This window comes from Callithrix jacchus, chromosome 8 (assembly GCF_049354715.1).
Source record: "Callithrix jacchus isolate 240 chromosome 8, calJac240_pri, whole genome shotgun sequence".
Lineage (NCBI taxonomy): Eukaryota > Metazoa > Chordata > Mammalia > Primates > Cebidae > Callithrix > Callithrix jacchus.
In genome coordinates this window covers 112,348,422-112,371,719 of record NC_133509.1, presented here as the reverse complement: position 1 = coordinate 112,371,719, position 23,298 = coordinate 112,348,422, and the positions used below count along the sequence as shown (strand labels likewise).

Sequence of the window (23,298 nt, the reverse complement as noted above, 5' to 3'; positions counted from 1 at the left end):
CAGAGTCTTGCTCTGTTGCTCAGGCTGGAGTGCAGTGGTGTGATCTTGGCTCACTCCAACCTCCACCTCCCAAGTTCAAGTGATTCTCCTGCCTTGGTCTCCCAAGTATCTGGGATTACATGTGCCTGCCACCATGCCTGGCTAATTTTTGTATTTTTCTAAGAGATGGGGTTTCACCATTTTGGCCAGGGTGGTTTCAAACTCGTGACCTCAGGTGAACCGCTTGCATTGGCCTCCCAAAGTGCTGGGCAGACATGAGCTGCCACACCCAGCCCTACCAAACATTTAAAGAAGAATGAATACCAATTGTTTTCAAACTCTTTCAAAAAAACGGAAGATGAAGGAACACTTCTGAACTCATTTTATGAGGCCAGCATTACCCTGATAGCAAAACCAGACAAAAATAATATAAGAGAACTACAGACCACTATCTGTGATGAATACGGATGCAAAATTCCTCAAAATACTACCAAACTGAGTCCAATAGCCTATATTAAAAGATTTATATGGTGGGTACGATGGTTCATGCCTGTTGAATCCAGCACTTTGGGAGGGCAAGGTGGGAGAATCACTTGAGCCCAGGAGTTTGACACCAGCCTGGGCAACAACATGGTGAGATTCTTTCTCTACAAAAATTTTTTTAAATTAGCTAGGCATGGTAGGGTACACCTGTACCCCCTTCCAGCTACTTGGGAGGTTGAGGTGGGTGAATTGCTTGATCCTAGGAGGTCAAGGCTGCAGCGAGCTGTGATTGTGCCACCACACTCCAGTCTGGGTGACCAAGTGAGACCCTGTCCCAGAAAAAAAGAGAAAAGATTATACACCATGACCAAGTGGGATTTATTTTTGGAGTGCAACAATGATTCAACATGTAGAATCAATATAAGATATTACATTAACAAAACGGCCAGGCACAGTGGCTCATACCTGTAATCCCAGCACTTTGGGAGGCCAAGGCAGGTGGATCACGAGGTCAGGAGATAGAGACAATCCTGGCCAACATGGTGAAACCCAGTCTCTACTAAAAAATACAAAAGTTAGCTGAGCATGGTGGCGCACACCTGTAATCCCAGCTAACTCGGGAACCTGAGGCAGGAGGATCGCTTGAACCAGGGTGTTGGAGGTTGCAGTGAGCAGAGATCGCACTACTGCACTCCAGCCTGATAACAGAGTGAGACTCTGTCTGAAAAAAAAAAAAAAGTGAAGGACAGAAATCACATGATCATTTAAACTGATGCAGAAAAAGTGTTTGACAAAATTCAGTACCTTTTCATGATGAGAACACTCAGCAAACTAGGAATAGTAGGAAATTACCCCAACATAAGAAAAGCTATATATGAAAGGCCCCACAGGTAACATCATACTCAATGGTACAGAACTAAAGGCTTTTCCTCAAGATCAGAAACAAGGTAAAGATGTGTACTCTTACCACTTCTATTTAACATAGTATTGGAAATCCTAGTCAGAGCAATTAGGCAAGAAAAAGAAATAAAAGACATTCACATTGGAAAGCAAGAAATAAAATAGTCTCTGTATGCAGATGACGTATTTTTCATTTTTTGAGACAAAGTCTTGCTCTGTCACCCAGGCTGGAATGCAGTGGCATGAGCATAGCCCACCATAACCTTGAACTTCTGGGTTCATGACTCTCCTGCCTCAGCTTCCCGAGTAGCCGGGACTACAGATGCACACCACTGTGGCTAGCTAACTTTTAATGTTTTCATAGAGACAGTGTCCTGCCATTTTGCCCAGATTGATCTCTAACTCCTGCCTTCAAGCAGTCCTCCCACCATGGCTTCCCAAAGTGCTAGTATTGCAGGCATGACCCATTGAGCCCATGCTGATGTGATCTTATATGTAGAAAACCCTAAAGAGTTCATTAAGAAAAAACTGTTAGAAATAGTAAACAAATTTAGCAAAGTTGCAGGATACAAAATGAACATATGATAATTAGTTGTATTTCTGTACACTAATGAACAATCTGAAAAGGAATTTACCAGAATCACACTTGTAATAGCCTCCAATAGAATAAAATACTTAGTAATAAACTTAACAAGGGGATGAAATATTTGTACACTGAAAACGACAAAACATTGCCAAAAGAAACTAAGGGGCCGGGCATGGCGGCTCACGCCTATAATCCTAGCATTTTGGGAGGCTGAGGTGGGTGGATCACCTGAGGTCAGGAGTTCAAGACGGTGAAACCCCATCTTTAAAAAAAAAAAAAGAAATAAGGAAGACACAAATAAATGGAGAGACATCCCATGTTATGGATTGGAAGACTTGGTTTTAAAATGTCCATACTACCTAAAGCAGTCTACAGATTCAATACAATCCTTATCAAAATCCCAGTGGCGTTTTTCATGAAAATAGAAAATCCAAAAATTCATATGGATGAAGCTTGAGGACATTATGCTAAGTGAAATTAGCCATTTACAAAAAGATAATACTGCATAATTCTACTTATATGAGGTAGCTACAGTAGTGAAACAGAAAGTAGAATGGTCGTTTCCAGGGGCTGAAAGTCAAAGGGTGGTTTCCAGGGAAGAGAGAAAAATGTATAGAATTTGAGGTTGGGTGTGGTGGTTCATGCCTGTGATCCCAGCACTTTGGGAGGCTGAGGTGGGTGGTTCACTTGAGAGAGCACTTTGGTCAACATGGGGAAACCTCATCTCTACTAAAAATACAAAAATTAGCCGGGCATGGGGTGTGGTGAGATGCTGTAATTCCAGCTACTCAGTAGCCTGAGGCAGAGAATTGCTTGAATGTGGGAGGTGAAGGTTACAGTGAGCTGAGATTGTGCCACTGCACTCCAGCTAGGGAATTGGAGGGAGACTCTGTCTTAAAAAAAAAAAAAAGTGTATAGAGTTCCAGTTTTGCAAGGTGGAAAGGTTCTAAAGATCTGTTGTACAGCAATGTACATATATATATATGTATGTAAATTATATATATGTATATAAATTTTATACATACATATATATATATATATATATTTTTTTTTTTTTTTGAGATGGGGTCTTGCTCTGTTACCCAGGCTGGAGCTCGGCTCACTGCAACCTTCACCTCCTGGGTTCAAGAGATTCTCCTGCCTCAGCCTCCCGAGTAGCAGAAACTACAGATGGACACTACCATGCTGGGCTAATTTTTATATTTTTAGTAGAGATGGGGTTTCACCATGTTGGCCAGGCTAGTCTTGAACTTCTGACCTCAAATGATCCACCTGCCTTGGCCTCCCAAAGTGCTGGGATTACAGGCTTCAACCACCATGCCTAGCTACAATGTGCATATAATTAACACAACTGTACTGTACACTTTAAAAATGGTTATGATGGTAAAGTTTAGGGGTGTGTGTGTGTGTGTGTGTGTGTGTGTGTTTTCCTGAGACAGAGTCTTGCTCTGTCACTCAGGCTAGGGTGCAGTGGCAGGAGCACAGCTCACTGCAGCCTCAAACTGGGCTCAAGCAATTCTCCCACCTCAGCCTCCTAGGTAGCTGGGACTACAGGTGTGTGCCACCACGCCCCACTAATTTTCGTATTTTTTGTAGAGATGAGGTTTTACCATGTTGCCCAGACTGGTTCAAACTCCTCAGCTCAAGTGATCTACCCACCTTAGTCTCCCAAAGTGCTGGGATTACAGATGTGAGCCACCATACCCAGCCTGTATCTTTTAGCCACTATATTAAAAAAAATTGACAGCTGTCTGCACAGAAACAAAACCTGAGGGGACTGGCCCACAATGTGTTACAGACATTACAGTATGATGTATAATAGTGGCTGTTCACAATGATGTCCTGAGCCAGTGAAATGACTAAATATTCAGACTGTTTAACCAGGCAAACATAATATATATAACTAAATATGTTCATTTAAAATTTTAAAATTTTGGTTCCTTGAAAAGGGTTATACTTTTGTTTCTGGAAAACTAATTCAGGAGGAACATTTCATTCCCTAGTGAAGCCGAACAAATGACACACAGTTGAAATGCCTTATTTCTGAAGTACTTAAGGTGTCCCCAAGCACCTTATATGACAAAGTGAAAGCAGAAAACTTCCGAGATTGATAGTTAAGAACTACAGTGTGTGCATGTATTTATGTGTGTGTGTGTGTGTTCATTCTCCAGAGCATCATTAAATGAGAATCAAAATTCCAGACAACTCTCAATTGTATCACTCAATGCAGCCACTACTGAAGAGTTAAAGGTGGGCATCATTGGAGGAGGCCACCTTGGGAAGCAGCTGGCTCACACACTGTTGCAGCTCGTCCCCATCCCTGCTGAATGTCTGCGGATCTCCACTCGGAGGCCAGAGACTCTGGGTGAGGAGCAGTGTGTGGTAGAAAGGGGGCTTGGTTGTGCTGTGTAGGTGTGTAGGTGTCAACAAAGCCGTTCTGAAAGGGTCCTCCGAAGAGGAGTCCTTGCATACAGCATGCGGAGTTCTCAGCTTGCTAGCCCTAAGCAAGGTTAGAAGCATGGTTTCCCCTCTTGTTCTTTAAAGCAACTTTTCTCTCCATGTGTATGTTTTATCCATCTCTTTTCCCTGTGCCCTTGGTGGTGAATTATCTTTCTGGGTCTTTGATACAGGGAAGCTTTCCATACAGAGTTCAGATCTTCTATCTGAATCAGTTAGGGTCTGGCTAAGGTGTTGTGCAGTCCCAGGCATTTGCAGTTAGCCTTACATTTTTTAAAATGACATTTACTGAACTTTAAAAAATGTTTTGTGGCCAGGTGCGGTGGTTCATGCTTGTAATCCCAGCACTTTGGGAGGCTGAGGCAGGTGGATTACGAGACCATCCCGACCAGCATGTTAAACACTGTCTATATTAAAAATACAAAAGTTAGGCTGGGCATGGTGGTTTCTGTCTGTAATCCCAGCACTTTGGGAGGCCGAGGCAGGTGGATCACCTGAGGTCAGGAGTTTGAGACCAGCCTGACCAACACGGTGAAACCCCATCTCTCTAAAAAATAATAAATTAATTAATTTTAAAAAATACAAAAGTTAGCTGAGTGTGGTGGCATGTGCCTGTAGTCTCAGCTACTCAGGAGACTGATACAGAATTGCTTGAACCCAGGAGGCAGAGGTTGCAGTGAGCCAAGATCATGCCACTACACTGCAGCCTGGTGACAGCGAGATTCTGCCTACAAAAAAACCCAAAAAAAAAACAAAAACAAAATTTGTAATGATTTCATTTATGTTGATAGAAATCAGAACAATGATTTCTTCTGGGGAGATGGACTGAGAAAGTCCCAAAGGAAATTTTTCTGGGAAGATGGAAATGTTCTGTATCTTAAGAGAGGTATGGGTTTAAATGGGTATATGCTTTTGTCAAAACTGATCAAACTATACACTTCATATCTGTGTGTTGCATTATATGTAAATTATACTTCAATAATAAAAATATATAAAATGATATAATGCATATTATAGAAAATTTCTCTATAAGGAAGGATATAACTACCTAAAACCTACTCCGGTTATCATTCCTTCCTGTTTTTTTTTCTCTAAATTATACCAATAATTAATACTGTATATAGTTGTTTATATGCTGCTCACTGCAATATCCAGCTCCTGGGTTCAAGTGACTCTCCTGCCTCAGCCTCCTGAGTAGCTGGGATTACAGGCACGTGCCACCACACCCAGCTAATTTTTGTATTTTTTTAAGTAGAGACGGGGTTTCTATGTTGGCCATGTTGGCCAGGATGGTCTGGATCTCCTGACCTTGGGATCTGCCTCCCTTGGCCTCCCAAAGTGCTGGGATTACAGGTGTGAGACACCGCACCCAGTCTGTATTCTGCTTTTTTTACATAATGTATCATGAGCATATTCTCATATCGTTTAACATTTTTTGAAATAATGATTTACCCACATCTGTAATCCCAGCACTTTGGGAGGCCATGGTGGGCAGATCACCTGAAGTCAGGAGTTTGAGACCAGCCTAGCCAACATGATGAAACATGGTTTCTACTAAAAATACAAAAATTAACCAGCTGTTGTGGTGAGCACCTGTAGTACCAGCTACTCAGAAGGCGGAGGCAGGAGAATCACTTGAACCCAGGAGGTAGAGGTTGCAGTGAGCCAAGATTATACCACTGCACTTCAGCCTGGGCAACAGAGCAAAACTCCATCTAAATAAATAAGTAAATAGATAAATAAGAAATAATTATTTTACGCCCCTCCAGTTTCCCACAAGTAGAAGGTTACCCAGCAGACTCTGAGCACACTCCTTTGCATCTCCCTAGCAGGGTGTGCTTGCTGTACCCGGTGTTAGGATGCACAGACTTTGTAGTTGTTCCCAGTGGTGGCTAAGATACCCTACACCATTCTTCTTTTTTCATCTCTGGATTTAAAATTATATTAGTAAGAGATTAATTTTAATGTAAAAAAAGATTTTAAGGTTGTATAGTATCCCAAAGTATGGATGTGCCATAATTTATATAACTGTGCCTTATTTAGATGAACTTCCTTATACATAATTTTGAAATAAAGTTATTAGGTCAAAGAATTGGTACAGCTTTATTAAAAAAAAACATTTTTTTTCAGATGGAGTTTTGCTCTGTCTCCCAGGCTAGAGTGCAATGGAGTGATCTTGGCTCAATGTACCCTCTGCCTCCCAGTTCAAGTGACTCTCTCGCCTCAGCCTCCCAAGTAGCTGGGATTACAGGTGCACACCATGATGCCCAGCTAATGTTCTTGTACTTTTTTTTATTTTTTATTTATTTATTTTTTAATATTATTATTATTTTTTTTGGAAGAGAGGAAAGGAGGAAGGGAGGGATGAAGGAAGGGAGGAGGGGAGGGAGGGAGAGAAGGGAAGGAAGGAAATCAGGCAATGAGAGAGACATTGCCAACCTGGATCTAGAGGTCTGCAAGTTGATTTTTTTTTTCTTTTTTTGAGAGAAGGAAAGAAAAAAAAGGAGTGAAGGAGAGGAAGAAAGAGGAAGAAAAAGAGGGAGAGAGAACGGAAATGTTGCTTTATTCTAAAAAAAATGGGTATTAATAATGGCCAATCAATATTTCATTTAAACCTATGAGTAGGTGTGATGTGGTATTGACAAGAATGTATATTTTGTGTATTTAAAGTGGAGAGCTCTATAAATATTTATTAAGTTTACTTGCTCCAGATCTGAGTTTGAGTCCTTGATATCCTTATTAATTTTCTGTCTCATTGAGTCTAAGTCTCTATGTATCTGGGTGTTAGGATCGTTAGCTCTTGTTGTTGCATTGATCCTTTTACCACTATATCTTTGTTGCTTTCAAATCTATTTTATCAGATGCAAGAATTGCAACTCCTGCTTTTTATTTATTTATTTTTGCTCTCCATTTCGTTGGCAAATCTTTCTCCATCCCTTTGTTTTGAGTCTTTGTGTATCCTTGCCTGTGAAATGGGTCTGGATGTAACATGCCATTGGGCTTCGGCTGTATCTTTGATTGGGGGATTTAGTCAATTTAAATTTAGGATTACTGCCATTTGATGTTAACTGGCTGTTTTATCCATTCGTTGATGTAAATTCTTGTTTATGTTGATGCTCTTTACTTTTTGGTATATTTTTAGAAAGGCTAATACTGGTTGTTTCTTTCTATGTGTAATGCTTCTTTCAGAAGCTCTTGTAAAGCAGGCCTGGTGGTAATAAAATCTGAGTACTTGCTTGTTTATAAAAGATTTTATTTTTCCTTCAGTTGTGAAGCTTAGTTTGGTTGGATATGAAATTCTGGGCTGAAAGTTCTGTTCTTTAAGGATGTTGAATATTGGCCCCCACTCTCTTCTGGCTTGTAGAGTTTCTGCTGAGAGATCTGCTGTAAGTCTAATAGGCTTCCCTTTGTGGGTAACCTGACCTTTCTCTCTGGCTGCCCTTAGTATTTTCTCCTTCATTTCAACCCTGGTGACTCTAATGATTATGTGCCTTGGGGTTGCTCTTCTTGAGGAATATCACTGTGGTGTTCTCTGTATTACCTGGGGTTGAATATTGTCCTGCTTTGCTAGTTTAAGAAAATTTTCCTGAATAATATCCTGAAGAATATTTTCCAGCTTGGATTCATTCTCTCCATCGCATTCAGGTACACCTATCAAACGTAAATTTGGTCTTTTCACATAGTCCCACATTTCTTGGAGACTTTGCTCATTCCTTTTTATCCTTTTTTCTCTAATCTTGTCTTCTCGTTTTATTTCATTAAGTTGGACTTTGACCTCTGATATCCTTTCTTCTGCTTGAACAATTCGAGTGTTTAAACCTGTGCGTACATCTCAGAGTTGCTGTATTGTATTCTTCAGTTCCATTAATTCACTTATATTCCTCTCTAAGTTGTCTATTCTCATTAGGATTTCGTCAAACCTTTTTTCAAAGTTCTTGGTTTCTTTACATTGGGTTACAACATGTTCTTTTAACTCACAGAAGTTTCTTATTATCCATCTTCTGAAGCCTGATTCTGTTAATAGGATGCACTCGTTCTCCATCAAGTCTTGTTCCCTTGTTGATGAGGAACTGTGATCCTCTTTAGAGGGAGAGGCATTCTGATTTTGAGTATTCTCAGCCTTTTTATGCTGGTTTCTTCCCATCATTGTAAATTTATCCACCTGTCGTCTTTATAATTACCAACTTTCAAATTAGGTCTCTGAGTGGACGTCCAAGTTATTAATTCCCAGGGCCGAAATATGAGCAACCCACTGCGCCGGCCAAAACAGCGGCGTTAAGACTGATGGTGCTTTTCTGCCCGGGAATCTCCAGTCTGGCTTCCTTCTTGAGTCTGTAATAGGCGACTCTGCCTTCCCGGAGCTCCAAACCTCAGTCAGAAGGGGAACCAGTCCCGTTTACTCTGCACCAAGAGCTGCTGCGCCAAGGTGCCCGCACAACCACTGCGCCAGCCACAAGAGTCGCGCTGGCGACCCGTGTGGCTCCTCCAAACCTTGGTCAGAAGGGGAACCAGTCCCGTTTACTCTGCACCGAGAACTGCCGTGCCAAGGTGCCGGCGAAACCACTGCACCAGCCACAAGAGTCACGCTGGCGACCCGTGCAGCTCCTCCACTGGGAATCTTCTGCTCTGTGAGCAACCAAAATTTGTCTGAAAGTGTGGCATCCTCTCATTCTCTGCACTTTCACTGGGAGCTGCAATCCTGAGATGTTAGTGATCAGCCATCTTGGATCGTTCTCATGTTTTGTATTTTTAGCAGAGATGGGGTTTCACCATGTTGGCCAGCCTGGTCTTGAACTCCTACCCTCAAGTGATCTGCCTGCCTCAGCCTCCCAAAGGGCTGGGATTATAGGTGTGAGCCACAGAGCCTGGCCCTAAAATATTATTTCTGTACAATAAATGGCACACAGTTAAAAGTGTACAGTTTGATGTTTTGACAGGAATACACATGTGAAATCATCACAAGATAATGAACGTATCCCATAACCCCCAAAAGTTGCCCCTTTGTCCTTGGTAATTCCTTTTTCTCTACTTTCCTGAAGCTCGCCACCCATGAAACCAACAATCTGATTTCTGTCATTATGGAGTAGTTTGCATTTTCTAGAATTTTATATAAATGGAATCATAGAGTTTGTAGTGGTTTTTTAGTTTAACTTCTTTCACACTGCATAATTTGTTTGAAATATAGCCACTTTTTTTTTTTTTTTGAGATGGAGTCTCACTCTTGTCGCTCAGGCTGGAGTGCAATGGCATGATCTTGGCTCACTGCAACCTCCACCTCCCAGGTTCAAGCAATTTTCCTGCCTCAGCCTCCACAGTGACTGAGATTACAGATGCCTGCCACCATGCCCAGCTAATTTTTTGTATTTTTGATAGAGACGGAGTTTCATCATGTTGGCCAGGCTGGTCTTGAACTCCTGACCCAAAGTACTGGGATTACAGGTGTCAGCCACCATGCCCAGCCAAAATATTTCCAAGTTTTTTTTGATGTGTCAATATCCTTTTTATTTCTGAGTAATATTTCCTTGCATGATTATTCCACAATTTATTTATCTGGTTGACCCAGGTTGTTTCCATTTTCTCCAGTTTCTGGCTATTACAAATAAAGCTGCTATGAATACCTGTATATACGTGTTCATGTGGGCAACTACTTTTATTTTTCTTGGGTAAATAATTGGCAGTGAAATGGCTGGTCATGTGGTAGGTATATCTTTAATATTTAAAGAAACCTCTAATGTATTTTTTCAAATTGACCTCCTAAAAGGTTTTCAGATATAAAGTTTTACCAACATTGCATAAGAACACCCATTTTGGCCAGGCACGGTGGCTCATGCCTGTAATCCCAGCACTTTGGGAGGCCAAGGTGGGGACGGGGGGGAATCACCTGCGGTCAGGAGTTTGAGAGCAGCCTGGCCAACATGGAGAAACCCTGTCTCTACTAAAAATACAAAAATTAGCGGGGTGTGGTGGTGGGTACCTGTAATCCCAGCTACCTGGGAGGCTGAGGCAGGAGAATCGCTTCAACCTGGGAGGCAGAGTTTAGTGAGCTGAGATTACACCATTGTACCACAGCCTGGGTGTCAGAGTGAGACTGTCTCAAAAAAAAAAAAAAAATGAATTATATTTCAAGTACTACTGCTGCTTTAGTAATAGAGTTAAGGCATTGCTGCATAGCTTTCAGAAGGAAGGAATATCTTCTGATTTATGGAGCAGCAAGACGGGTTGATTTACTGAGCTAAAATGATCATCCTCTCCCCATAGTTGATGTTCAGGTCAAACTCCTTAGTACCGTGCTCTTTCTTTGTCCCTCCCAGGTGAGCTCCAGAAGCTGAAAATCAAGTGCTTTTACCAAAATGCTAATCTGGTGAGTTGGGCCGACGTGATATTCCTCTGCTGCTTGCCATCTCAGCTGCCTAGTATCTGCTTAGAAATTCAAACCAGCCTTTCAAAGACCAGCATTGTGTACAGCTTTGTAGCTGCCATCCCACTACCCAGGTATCTTGTTAGGGTGAGAACGGAACTGGCACAACTACTCTGTCTCTCCATCTCTGACTTCTGCCTCCCACCTCCACTGTAGCCCCTACCTCTTAGAGTTGGTCATTTCCAGTAATAAGGAGGAAGGAGCTTCATCTGTAGAAGAACATAGCCTATCTTTCTAATTGTAACTTCCCTACTTACCCACAAATAGTACCCACAAACCATTTTTATTGCTGTACAAAGGTTAAGGTTTAAAATTGCAATAGAACATTTATTTCCATTATTTGAACAATGAAGTATTCTCCTTGTGTATCAATGAGAAGGGAAACCATCAGTCCATAACATGAAAAGTTATTGAAAGTGTGTGTCAAATATTATTTCTGCACATCTAGTTTCTAGCCCAGTGCCTGGCACATGATAACATTCAGTAATTAAGGATTTGTTAGGTGGATCAGCAATCCAACTGATAAGTGAAAAATCCAACTGATCAGTACAGACCCAGACCCGCATTTGTCTCTGAGTTGTGCGGGGGTCTGTTGATGGGGTTGGATATAAACACAGTAGGTTATGTGGTCATTTATTCCAGTCCTGGCATTGCACTCCCTGTCTTGGCTTTACTTCCAGGTTGAAACTACTGCTGAGCCACACCAATATCTTGCGGCCTCAGTATCGGTTTGGGGAAGATTCTGTCAACATCTGGGGGGCCAATAAGGAAATCGTCGCTGCTCTCCAAGATCCTACCATTCTTCAAGCTACCTGTCCATACAGTCCTGCTGGTCATGGCTCAACATATTTCTGGCATTCTTTTGAAATTCTTTCCTCTTGGCCCATTGCTGCTATCTTATTAAATCTCTGTGTGTATGTGTGTCACAAGGTACTGCAGGAGGGCTACTTAGGAAGAGCTGAGAAGCCTGATTATTTTGACTTCTTAAGGACAAACTAAAAATCAAAAGAGGAGATAGCTTATTTCAGCAGGAGGATGTAATATTGGACTAAAATGACTTTTCCCTGTTCTAATCTTGCATTTTCCCCCAGTTCCTTCTCCTTATTAGCAACGACTATTCTAGAGACACCTTTGCCACTAGCAATGTCTATATTAGTCATATCTGTCCTCCTCTGGGATGCTTAACACATGATGTGTTGTGAAGGGCATAAGTAGGGCTTGTGGCTCGGGAAGGAGTGTCTGCTTATCTTGTGGTTCATATTACCAACCTGTCTGGGAATAAAGGTGGCTATTTGATTAGCAGCAACCTCTAAAAAAAAAAGAGAGAGAAAGAAAAAAAAACAAAAAAGGTGGCTATTCACTGTCAGGAGTTTATTCTAGGTTCTCTGCAACTCATTTTTGTGGTGCTAACTGGTATTTACCTTCTCATTGGTGTGTAGGGGGAATAATCCTCAATATCAAGTGGTTGGAGGGAGTGTTCTATGCAGTCCTAAACATATGCACGGCAAGAAACATGGCCCACTCCCAAGTGCTGCAGCTTCTGAGTGACCTCTTTCTCTCCATGCACTTTGAAGACTGTGGGAAAGACGCAGCATCTTGCCCAAAGTTTCAGTTAACAGATTTTGTCAGCAAAGCCTATGGCAAGAACTTGTCTCAGGAAAGGTAAGGGCACCAGACAGCTGGCCGTTCTCATTTCTCCCAGACTCTTCTCTTAGTTAATGCTTTCTCCTTTTTCTTTTATCCTTGCATGTTCTCTTTAAACGCTGATAAAAATCATACATTTTTGTGAAGAATTTTGACTAGTGGAAAAGTAAATGTCCTCCTTTCCCTTCCAAATTCCATTTTGTAGAGTTTAACAGTTTTTCTATTCTCATCTATGCATTTATAAACATTTATATTGTCATTATATTATCATGTATATGGATATCTATTCCTATATGTACAGTGTTAGAAACATGGGAATTATGTATTTTGCTTTTTTACTTACTGTATCACAGCCTCTATTCTATGTGAGTACAATCATAGCTACCTCATTTATGAGCAGCTACTACGTGTCCACTGGACACATTTATTTCATTACATTTATTCACAGTGTCTCCGATAGAGATGTAATTCCTCCCCCCACCCCCAATTTTGCATTACGGGCTGCTTTGAACATTCTTTTTTTTTGAGACAGTCTTGCTTTATTGCCCAGGCTGGAGTGCAGTGGCATGATTTTGGCTCACTGCAATCTCTGCTTCCCGGGTTCAAGTGATTCTCCTGCCTCAGCCTCCTGAATAGCTGTGATTATAGGCACCCACCACTACGCCTAGCTAATTTTTTGTATTTTTTAGTACAGACAGAGTTTCACTATGTTGGCCAGGCTGGTCTCCAACTTCTGATCTTGTGATTCACCTGTCTTGGCCTCCCAAAGTACTGGGATTACAGGTGTGAACCACCATGCCCTAATTTTTGTATTTTTAGTAGAGACAGGGTTTTGCCATGTAGGCCTGGCTAGTCTCTTAACACCTGATCTCAAATGATCTGCCCACATTGGCCTCCGAAAGTGCTGAGACTATAGGTGTGAGCCACTGCACCCGGCCTGCTTTGAACATTCTTGTACTTTGTGTACTTGTACCAGTATTTCAGTGGGATATGTGAAAGAATCTCTGGGTCAAAGGTATACATATTTTATATTTGATAGGAGTTCCCAAATTGCTTATAAAAACTGTGGTACTTTTTACATTTCTACAAACAACATATGAGAGTGCCACTTCTCTATTATCTGATAACTACCAAATAAGTACTTTTGATCTTTGATAATCTAATATGCAAAATTATTGCTCTTGTTACTAGTTACTTCCATGTCGCTAGATCCACTGGACGCTTTAAACTCTTTTTCTTCCTTAATTATTGAACATGCTGTCTTTTATGAAGCAGTGTCTTCTTCTAGGCTGTCCTGATCCCTCCCATTCTCCTCATTTTCTTCCTGGCTCCCTGGCCCCTCCTTTGCTAGTTCCGCCTCTGCCTCACCCTTAAGTTTTCAGGGCTCTATCCTACACCCTTTTCTTTTCATCCTATACTTCTTTTCATTCTCCACTTTCTCCCTGGTGATCTTTTCCACTTTGGGGACTTAGGTTGCCATATTTACACTGACAGCATGTAACTCTATATTTCTAGCCTAAATGTCTTTTTTATTTTTTATATATTTTTTAGCCTAAATGTCAATGCTGTGCTTAGGTAAGTGTGTACTCATTATCTTCACTCAAACTTATGATGTCCGCAAGCATACCTGCTCTTTTCCCTGCTCTTCTGATGTTTCTTACCTAATTACATGCTCCTTCACCAAGTTGTTCATGTCAGAACCCTGGAAGTAATCCTAGATTCTTCTTCCTCTCCTATCTGTTGATTCTAATCAATCATCAATGGACAGTTTATTCTCTGTGCCTGTGATACACTTTTGCTGTGGAGATTTTTCTTCTTCATTATCCTGGGGATTCCTCTCACTTTTCTGTTGTATTAGACCTCTTGTTTCCTGGGTCCCTCTTCCTCTGCCATGAATTACTTCTTAATTTTGGGGAAACATGTCCTGCAGTACCTTTCTGAGAAAAGGGTATATTGAAATAATTTTCAGAGACTCTTTGTCTGAGATGTTTTTATTCTAACCTACCATTTTATTGAGAACATAACCAGGTATAGAATTGTAGGTTGGAGATAATTTTCCATTAGAATTTTGAGGCATTGCATCTACAACCACCCCACCTTGAACGTGCCTGATCTCATCTGAACTTGGAAGCTAAGCAGGGTCGGGCCTGGTTACTACTTGGATGGGGGAATTGTGAGGCATTGCTTCATTGTCTTTCAGCTTCTAGAGTTGCTACTGAGAGTTATGGTGCCTTTCTAGTTCTTAATCCTTTATCTGAAACCTGTTTCTTTCCTTTCTGGAAGCTTATGGGATCTTTTGACCTCAGTAATCTTGAGATTTTATGATGTGCCATGATGTAGGTCTATTTTAATTCAATGTTGAGCACTTGGTGAGCCTTTTTTTTCCCATTAGCTTTTTTGTTTTTATTTTTATTTTTATTTTTTTGAGACATGGTCTTACTCTGTTGCCCAGGCTGGACTGCAATTCTACCTCCTGGGCTCAAGTTATACTCCCACCTCAGCCTCCCAAGTAGCTGAGACTACAGGCACATGCCACCACACCCAGCTAATTTTTGTATTTTTAGTGGTAAATCTATGAAGTGATATTTTTGTATTTTTAGTGGTTAATCTAACAAGTGATATAGTGTCTAGGATTGCCTTCAAAAATAATCCAATAGATGGAGGTAAAGGAATAGGGGTGGGGTTTTGGTTGAGACAAGATTAGCTATAAATCAGTAATTGTTAAATCTGGGTGATAGGCACATGGAGGTCCATTATATTATTCTATTTTTCATTATATTCTTTTTTACTATTCTATGTTTCACTGTATTTTTGATTATTTTAAAATTTCCACAATAAAAAAAAGTTTCCTTCTATTAGTTTGTCAGCCCTAATTTACTCATCATAATTTTGCTGTTATCAAATTTTAAGAAAATCTATTTCAAATTTTATCAGTTTCCCTCTTAAGCATTTAATAAGATTTTTGTTTCTCTTTTCCTTTAAGATTGTAATATTTAATTAATGTTGTAAACTACATAGGTTTTCCTGTCAAATTTTCCTTGTATTCCTTTTTTTTTTCTTTTTTTTTGGGGTGGGGGGAGATGGAGTTTTGCTCTTGTTGCCCAAGCTGGAGTGCAATGGCATGATCATGGCTCATTGCAACCTCCACCTCCCAGGTTCAAGCAATTCTCCTGCTTCAGCCTCCCCAGTAGCTGGGATAACAGGCTTGGGCCACCACGCCCAGCTAATTTTTTGGAGTTTTAGTAGAAATGGGTTTCACCATGTCGCCAGTCTGGTCTCGAACTCCTGATCTCAGGTGATCCACCTGCCTTGGCCTCCCAAAGTGCTAGGATTACAGGTGTGAGCCACGGTGCCCAGCCCCTTGTATTCTTAAGATAAATTTTATTTAATATACTTCCAGATCTGTTTTCCGTGAATGGTATTTAAGATATCTATATTCAAAAGTGAAATTGGTCTATAGTTTTCAAATTTGGTGTCAAAGTTGTGTTAACCTCATAGCAGTAGGAAGCCTTTGACGTTATATTAAGTGGGCTTGCCCACTTAATTTGAAAGGCAAGCATTGATCTCTTGGGCTGATTGTGATTCTCCAGAAACAGTGGAAAACAAGTGAGGAGAGAATAGCAGGTCCAGGTTACATTTCTTTGGAGGTCTTGAGTAATCTTGAGTTCTGCTCTGCAATCTGGCACCATGATGGTTTTGTATCTTCTTTCCTCTGTTCCATATTTTCCTAGCATAGCTGCTAAATTCAGTGTACACAGAATTATTCCATGGGGTCTGCCCATTCTTGAGTTCTCAAGATCTTGATGAAATGGGGAAATTCGCCCTGGCAAATTCAAAATCTATTACAAACTCATGTATGGCTTATATATATGCTTTATTTCTTTGTTATTGTTAAGATTTTACAAACTTTATTTACATTCTGACAACCAGGTATGAGTATAGTCACCTGATCTAAGATTAGCCATCCAGGCTCTCCTGCTGGGACACTGAATAATTCAAAGACAGCCAAATGGAAGAGATGTATAGGACAAAGTATGGGGGTAGGGAGGGGGTGCGAGGCACTGCCATGCCCTTTCTGCATGTGCTACCCTCCTAGTATCTCCATGTGTTCACCAACCCAGAAACTTCTAGACAGAACTTAACTGTGGATCCATTTGGTCCAAATATCTTGGGAGGTGGGGAGGTTGCAATTTGACTATCTTTTTAATTTTTCTAGTTTATGATGTACTGGTTTATGATTTCTAGTTTATACTTGTTGATGATATAGTTTATTACTTCTTGAGTCAATTTGGTAATTCATATTTTCTTTTTTTTTTTTGAGATGGAGTCTTGCTCTGTTGCTCAGGCTGGAGTGCAGTGGCGTGATTTCGGCTCACTCCATCCTCTGCCTCCAGGGTTCAAGTGATTCTCCTGCCTCAGCCTCCCAAAGTGCTGGGATTACAGGTGTAAGCCACCACACCTGGCTGGTAATTCATATTTTCCTAGATAAAAATAGTTTATTTTTATGTGGATTTTAAGTTTGTTGGCATAAAGCTGTACTTTTATATTTTGTTTAAAAATAATCTCATCATATTTTATGTCATTTTGCATTTCTAAGATTATGTATGTGTTTTAAACTTTTTCCTTGGCCAGGCACGGTGGCTCACGTCTGTAATCCCAGCACTTTGGGAGGACGAGGCAGGTAGATTGCTTGAGGTCAGGAGTTCGAGACCAGCCTGGCCAACATGGTAAAACCCCATCTCTATTAAAAAAAAAAAAAGCAAATAAAAAATAAACTTTTTCCTTGGTTCAGTTTGTTAGAAGCTTATTTTAATGATCTTTTAAAATAACTAGGTCATGGTTTTAGTAATTCTATTGAGCTATTCTTTTTTATTTCAAGCGTTTTCATTTTTGTCTTTAATAATTAATTCCTTCTTTCTTTTGCTTTATTTTGTGGCTATTTTTCTTAGATTCTTGAATATTTGTGGCTTGTTTGATTTTAATTATAATAAAATACAATTATTTATTTATTTTACAATTAGAGCCGAGCATCAAAGACCAGAAAAAATTATTTTTATAAAATTATATTTTTATTATAATTAAAATTAAATGAGTCATACATATTCAAGCAGCATTATAATAAAATAATTCCAGCTAAGAAAGTTTTTATTTAACCTCTTCAGTTATATGCTATTGGCCTTTGAAATTATATTTTGGGGCACAAAGCCAGCATCCATGAGCATCATTTGGAAGCTTGCTTAGAAATGCAGAGCCGGGCGCAGTGGCGCGTGCCTGTAGTTCCAGCTACTCAGGAGGCTGAGGTGGGAGGATCTCTTGAGTCCAGGAGTTCTGGGCTGTAGTGCGCTATGCTGATCGGGTCTCCGCACTACGTTCGGCATCAATATGGTGACTTCCCAGGAACGAGGGACCACCAGGTTGCCTAAGGAGGGATGAACCGGCCCAGGCCGGAAACAGAGCAGGTCCAAACTCCCGTGCTGATCAGTAGTGGGATCGCGCCTGTGAATAGTCACTGCACTCCAGCCTGAGCAACATAGCAAGACCCCCATCTCTAAAAAAAAAAAAAAAAAGAAAGAAAGAAAAAAAATGCAGAATCTGGTACCCCAGACCTACGGAATCAGAATTTGCAATTTTACACATGGTGATACTTGCACACATTAAAGTTGGAGAAGTGATGCTCTACATTTGTCTTTGTCAGATGGTCAGTTAGAGAGAGAGAGACATGGTATGATATTTTCATTATGACTAGTTTCTCGGATTCTCTTAATATTTCTAATCATCTTTGCTTTATAAAGTTTGAGCTGGGCTCAGTGGCTCACACCTGTAATCCCAGCACTTTGGGAGGCCAAGGCTGGCAGAGTGCTTGAGCCCAGGAGTTTTAGACTAGCCTGGGCAACATGCCAAAACACCAGTCTCTTAAAAAATATACAAAAACTAGCTGGGCATGGCCGCATATACTTGTAGTCTCAGCTACTCAGGAGACTGTGAGGTGGGATGATTGATTGCTTGAGCCAGGGGAGATTAAGGCTGCAGTGAGCCAAGACTGTGCCACTGCATTCCAACCTGGGCAACAGAGTGAGACTTGGTCTCTAAATACATGAATAAATAAATTAGCTGGGCATGGTGGTACGCGCCTATAGCCCCAGCTACTCAGGAGGCTGAGGCAGGAGAATTGCTTGAACCCAGGAGGCACAGGATGCGGTGAGCCAAGATCGTGCCGTTGCACTCCAGTCTGGGTAACAACAGCGAAACTCCGTCTCAAAAAAAAAAACAAAAACAACCAAAAAAAAAAAAAAAAAAAAAGTCTGAAGCCATATCATCTGATGAACAAATAAAAGTTCACAATTTTTATGTATTCCTGGTGGGTTATACTTTTAAATTGTAGCCTCTTTTTCTGAGATAATTTTTTAAAGTAGACTTTATTTTTTAGAGCAGTTTTAGGTTCATAACAAAATTCAAAGTACAGAGATTTCCCTGTCCCCACATGTGTGGTGGCCTCCACCATTAACATCCCCCACCAGAGTAGCACATTTGTTACAATTCCTGAACCCACACTGACATATCATTTATCACCCCAGGCCCATAGTTATATTAGAGTTGACTTTTTTTTTTATATATTTTTATTTTTTTTATTGCATTTTAGGTTTTGGGGTACATGTGCAGAGCATGCAATACAGTTGCATAGGTACACACATGGCAGTGTGTTTTGTTTGCTTTCTCCCCTTCACCCACATTTGGCATTTCTCCCCAAGCTATCCTTCCCCACCTCCCCCTCCCACTGGCCCTCCCCTTTTCCCCCCAGTAGACCCCAGTGTTTAGTACTCCCCTCTCTGTGTCCATGTGTTCTCATTTTTCATCACCTGCCTATGAGTGAGAATATGCGGTGTTCCATTTTCTGTTCTTCTGTCAGTTTGCTGAGAATAATGTTCTCCAGATTCATCCATGTCCCTACAAACAACACGAACTCATCATTTCTGATTGCTGCATAATATTCCATGGTGTATATGTGCCACATTTTCCCAATCCAGTCTATCATCAATGGGCATTTGGGTTGATTCCAGGTCTTTGCTATTGTAAACAGTGCTGCAATAAACATTCGTGTGCATGTGTCCTTATAGTAGAATGATTTATAGTCCTTTGGATATATACCCAGTAATGGGATTGCTGGGTCAAATGGAATTTCTATTTCTAAGGCCTTGAGGAATCGCCACACTGTCTTCCACAATGGTTGGACTAATTTACACTCCCACCAACAGTGTAAAAGTGTTCCTTTTTCTCCACATCCTCTCCAGCATCTGTTGTCTCCAGATTTTTTAATGATCGCCATTCTAACTGGCGTGAGATGGTATCTCAATGTGGTTTTGATTTGCATCTCTCTGATGACCAGTGACGATGAGCATTTATTCATATGATTGTTGGCCTCATATATGTCTTCTTTCGTAAAGTGTCTGTTCATATTCTTTGCCCACTTTTGAATGGGCTTGTTTGTTTTTTTCCTGTAAATCTGTTTGAGTTCTTTGTAAATTCTGGATATCAGCCCTTTGTCAGATGGGTAAACTGCAAACATTTTTTCCCATTCTGTTGGTTGCCGATTCACTCTAGTGACTGTTTCTTTTGCCGTGCAGAAGCTGTGGAGTTTCATTAGGTCCCATTTGTCTATTTTGGCTTTTGTTGCCAATGCTTTTGGTGTTTTGTTCATGAAGTCCTTGCCTACTCCTATGTCCTGGATAGTTTTGCCTAGATTTCTTTCTAGGGTTTTTATGGTGCCAGGTCTTATGTTTAAGTCTTTAATCCATCTGGAGTTAATTTTAGTGTAAGGTGTCAGGAAGGGGTCCAGTTTCTGCTTTCTGCACATGGCTAGCCAGTTTTCCCAACACCATTTGTTAGAGTTGACTCTTGATGTACATTCTATGTTAAATGTATATTAGCAAGTATCCATCATTATAGTATAAAGAATATTTTACAGGTGTAAGCCACTGTGCCTGGTCTCTTCATCTTCTATGTATTTTATTTTTATTTTTATTTTTGAGACGGAGTTTCGCTCTTGTTACCCAGGCTGGAGTGCAGTGGAACAATCTCGCCTCACTACAACCTCCGCCTCCCAGGTTCAAGAGATTCTCATGCCTCAGCCTCCTCAGTAGCTGGGTTTACAGGTGCTTATCACCATGCCTGGCTAATTTTTGCATTTTTAGTAGAGACGGGGTTTCACCATGTTGGGCAGGCTGGTCTTGAACTCCTAATGTCAGGTGATCCATCCACTTCAGCCTCCCAAAGTGCTGGGATTACAGGTGAAAACCACAGCACCCAGCCTGATGTGTAGCATCTTCTCATATGCTTACTGACCATCTGTGTCTGTTAAGGTGTCTGGCCCATTTTTAAATTGGGTTGTGTTCCCATTGTTGAATTTTAAGAGTTCTTTGTATATTTTGGATAACAGTCCTTTATCTGTCTTCTGCAAATATTTTCTCTAGTCTGTGGCTTGTGTTTTCATTCTCTTGACAGTATCTTTCACGGAGCAGACTTTTAGTTCTAATTATTTATTTAATTTAATTATGTACAGCTTGTCAATTATTTTTTTCATGGATCATGCCTTTGGTGTTACAACCGTAAAGTCACTGCCAAACCCAGGGTCATCTAGATTTTCTCCTATGTTGTCTTCCAGGAGTTTTACAGTTCTGTATGTGACACATTTTGGCTTAACTTCTGTGAAGGGTGTAAGGTTTGTGTTTATATATATATATATATATATATATATTTTTTTTTTTTTTGGCCTGTGGATGTCCAAGTGCTTCAGGACCATTTGTGAAGAGACTGTCTTTTCTCTATTATACTGCTTTTGCTCCTTTGTCAAAGATCAGTTTACGTGGGTCTATTTCTGGGCTTTCTATTCTATTCCACTCTATTTTTCTTTCACCAATACCGCACTGTCTTGATTATTGTAGCTTTAAAGTATGTCTTGAAGTTGGGTAGTGTTATTCCTCTGACTTTGTTCTTCCCTTTCTATACTGAGTTGGCTATTCTGAGTTTTTTGGTTTTTTTCTTGCTCTGTTTCCCAGGCTGGAGTGCAGTGGCATAATCACGGCTCACTGTAGCTTCAACTTTCTGGGTTCAAGCAGTCCTCCCACTTCAGCTTCCTGAGTAGCTGGAACTACAGAACTACATGTGCACACCACTGTGCCCAGCTAATTTTATAGTTTTTGTAGAGACTGGATCTTGCTCTGTTGCCCAGGCTGTTCTCAAGCTTCTGGCCTCAGGTGATCCTCCTGCCTCAGACTCCCAAAGTTCTAGAATTATAGGCATGAACCATCACACCCAGCCTGTTCTGAGTCCTTCCATTTAAACTTTTTTTTTTTTTTTTGAGACAGTCTCACTTTGTTGCCCGGGGTGGAGTAAAGTGGCACCATCTCGGCTCACTGCAACCTCTGTCTCTTGGGTTCAAGCAATTTTCCTGCCTCAGCCTCCCTAGTAGCTGGGACTACAGACGCCTGCCACCATGCCCAGCTAATTTTTCTATTTTAGTAGAGTTTCACTATGTTGTCCAGGATGGTCTCAAACTCCTGACCTCAAGTGATCCACCCACCTTGGCCTCCCAAAGTGTTGGGATTACAGGTGTGAGCCACCATACCTGGACCCATTTACAGAATCAAATTTTTCAATATCTTTATAAAGTATTGAGTCTTATCCATAAACATGAAATTTCTATATTTATTTTGTTGTTCTTTGACTTCTCTCGTCAGTTTTGTCATTTTCCTTATATAGATCCTGCACTTATTTTGTTAGATTTATAGGTAAGTATTTCTTGTTGAGGGGTGCTAATATAAATGGTAATGTGTTTTTAATTTCAAATTCCACTTCTTCATTGATGGTATATAGAAAAGAGACCAACTTTTGCATATTAATCTTGTATCCTACAACTTTGCAATATACATTTAAACATTTACTCTGTTGTTTCACTAAGTCATTGTAAGGCATAAGTGACTATTACTATAAATTGTGTCTCCAGTGAAAGGCTCATCAGAAACTCAAAAGAATAAAACTGTTAAGTCTCTTACCTGCCTATGACCTGAAAACCCCTGCCCCACTTCCAGTTGTCCCACCTTTCCAGACCGAACCAATGTACATCTTACATATAATAAATTGATGTCTCATGTCTCCCTAAAATGTATAAAACCAAGCTGTGCCCCGACTACCTTGGGCACATGTCATCAGGACCTCCTGAGGCTGTTTCATGGGTGCATAGCGTCAATCTTGGCAAAACAAACTTGCTAAATTGATTGAGACTTGTCTCAGATACTCTGGTTTACAGTGTTATCTGTTAGATCAGTTAGGAATAAACTAAAGTTTTGAAGTTTATTTTTCTTTTGCCACCTAACCAGTGTGCTATAAAGATTTAAAGTTTATCTTCACTTGTTCCTTCTTCAGTGCTTTTCTTTCTTTACGTAGATCTGTGTTTCTGACCTATATCATTTCCCTCCTCTCTAAGGAACTTCTTTGAACATTTCTTGCAAGACAGATCTACAATTTCCCTCAATTTTTGTTTGGCAAAGTCTTTATTTCCCCCTCACTTTTGCAGGATAACTTTGCACTGAGTTCTAGGTTAGTGATTTTTTTTTCCTGCACCTTAAATATTTCCCTGCACACTCTCCTTGCTCACATAATTCTAAGGAGTCAGCTCTGTTATCTTTGTTTTTCTATGATATAGTGTTTTTTTCCCTCTGGCTTCTCTCAAGACTTTTTATTATTGTTTTTCTGTAGTCTCAAAATGATATGTTTAGGCATAGTTTTTGCTTGTTTTTGTTATTTATTCTGCTTGGTGTCTTCTTGAGCTTCCTGG

General features: G+C 40.5%; 2 protein-coding genes across 6 annotated transcripts in view; one reads left to right on the top strand and one right to left on the bottom strand.

The window, feature by feature from the left end:
- The window catches only part of SAMD15 (sterile alpha motif domain containing 15), a 63,469-nt gene that overhangs the window by 13,238 nt on the left and 26,933 nt on the right, over positions 1-23,298 (bottom strand). Inside the window, exon 3 of one of the 2 annotated variants that reach the window (XM_054240235.2) lies at positions 17,874-18,015. The exons of the other annotated variant lie outside the window; for it this stretch is intronic. Within the exon in view, the coding sequence (XP_054096210.1) occupies positions 17,974-18,015 (42 nt within the window). The 3' untranslated portion in view covers positions 17,874-17,973. Of the gene's footprint in view, positions 1-17,873; positions 18,016-23,298 lie in introns of those variants that run through there. 2 annotated transcript variants of the gene reach the window in all.
- Positions 1-23,298, top strand: part of NOXRED1 (NADP dependent oxidoreductase domain containing 1) — a 45,126-nt gene that overhangs the window by 14,586 nt on the left and 7,242 nt on the right. For all 4 annotated transcript variants that reach the window (XR_004730037.3, XM_035261175.3, XM_035261177.3 and 1 more), the window contains exons 3-6: positions 4,120-4,313; positions 10,717-10,897; positions 11,504-11,655; positions 12,263-12,485. Coding sequence is in view for 3 of the 4 variants with exons in the window: in XM_035261175.3 (XP_035117066.1) it covers positions 4,120-4,313; positions 10,717-10,897; positions 11,504-11,655; positions 12,263-12,485 (750 nt within the window). In the remaining variant the exon portion in view is untranslated. The remainder of the gene's footprint in view (positions 1-4,119; positions 4,314-10,716; positions 10,898-11,503; positions 11,656-12,262; positions 12,486-23,298) is intronic.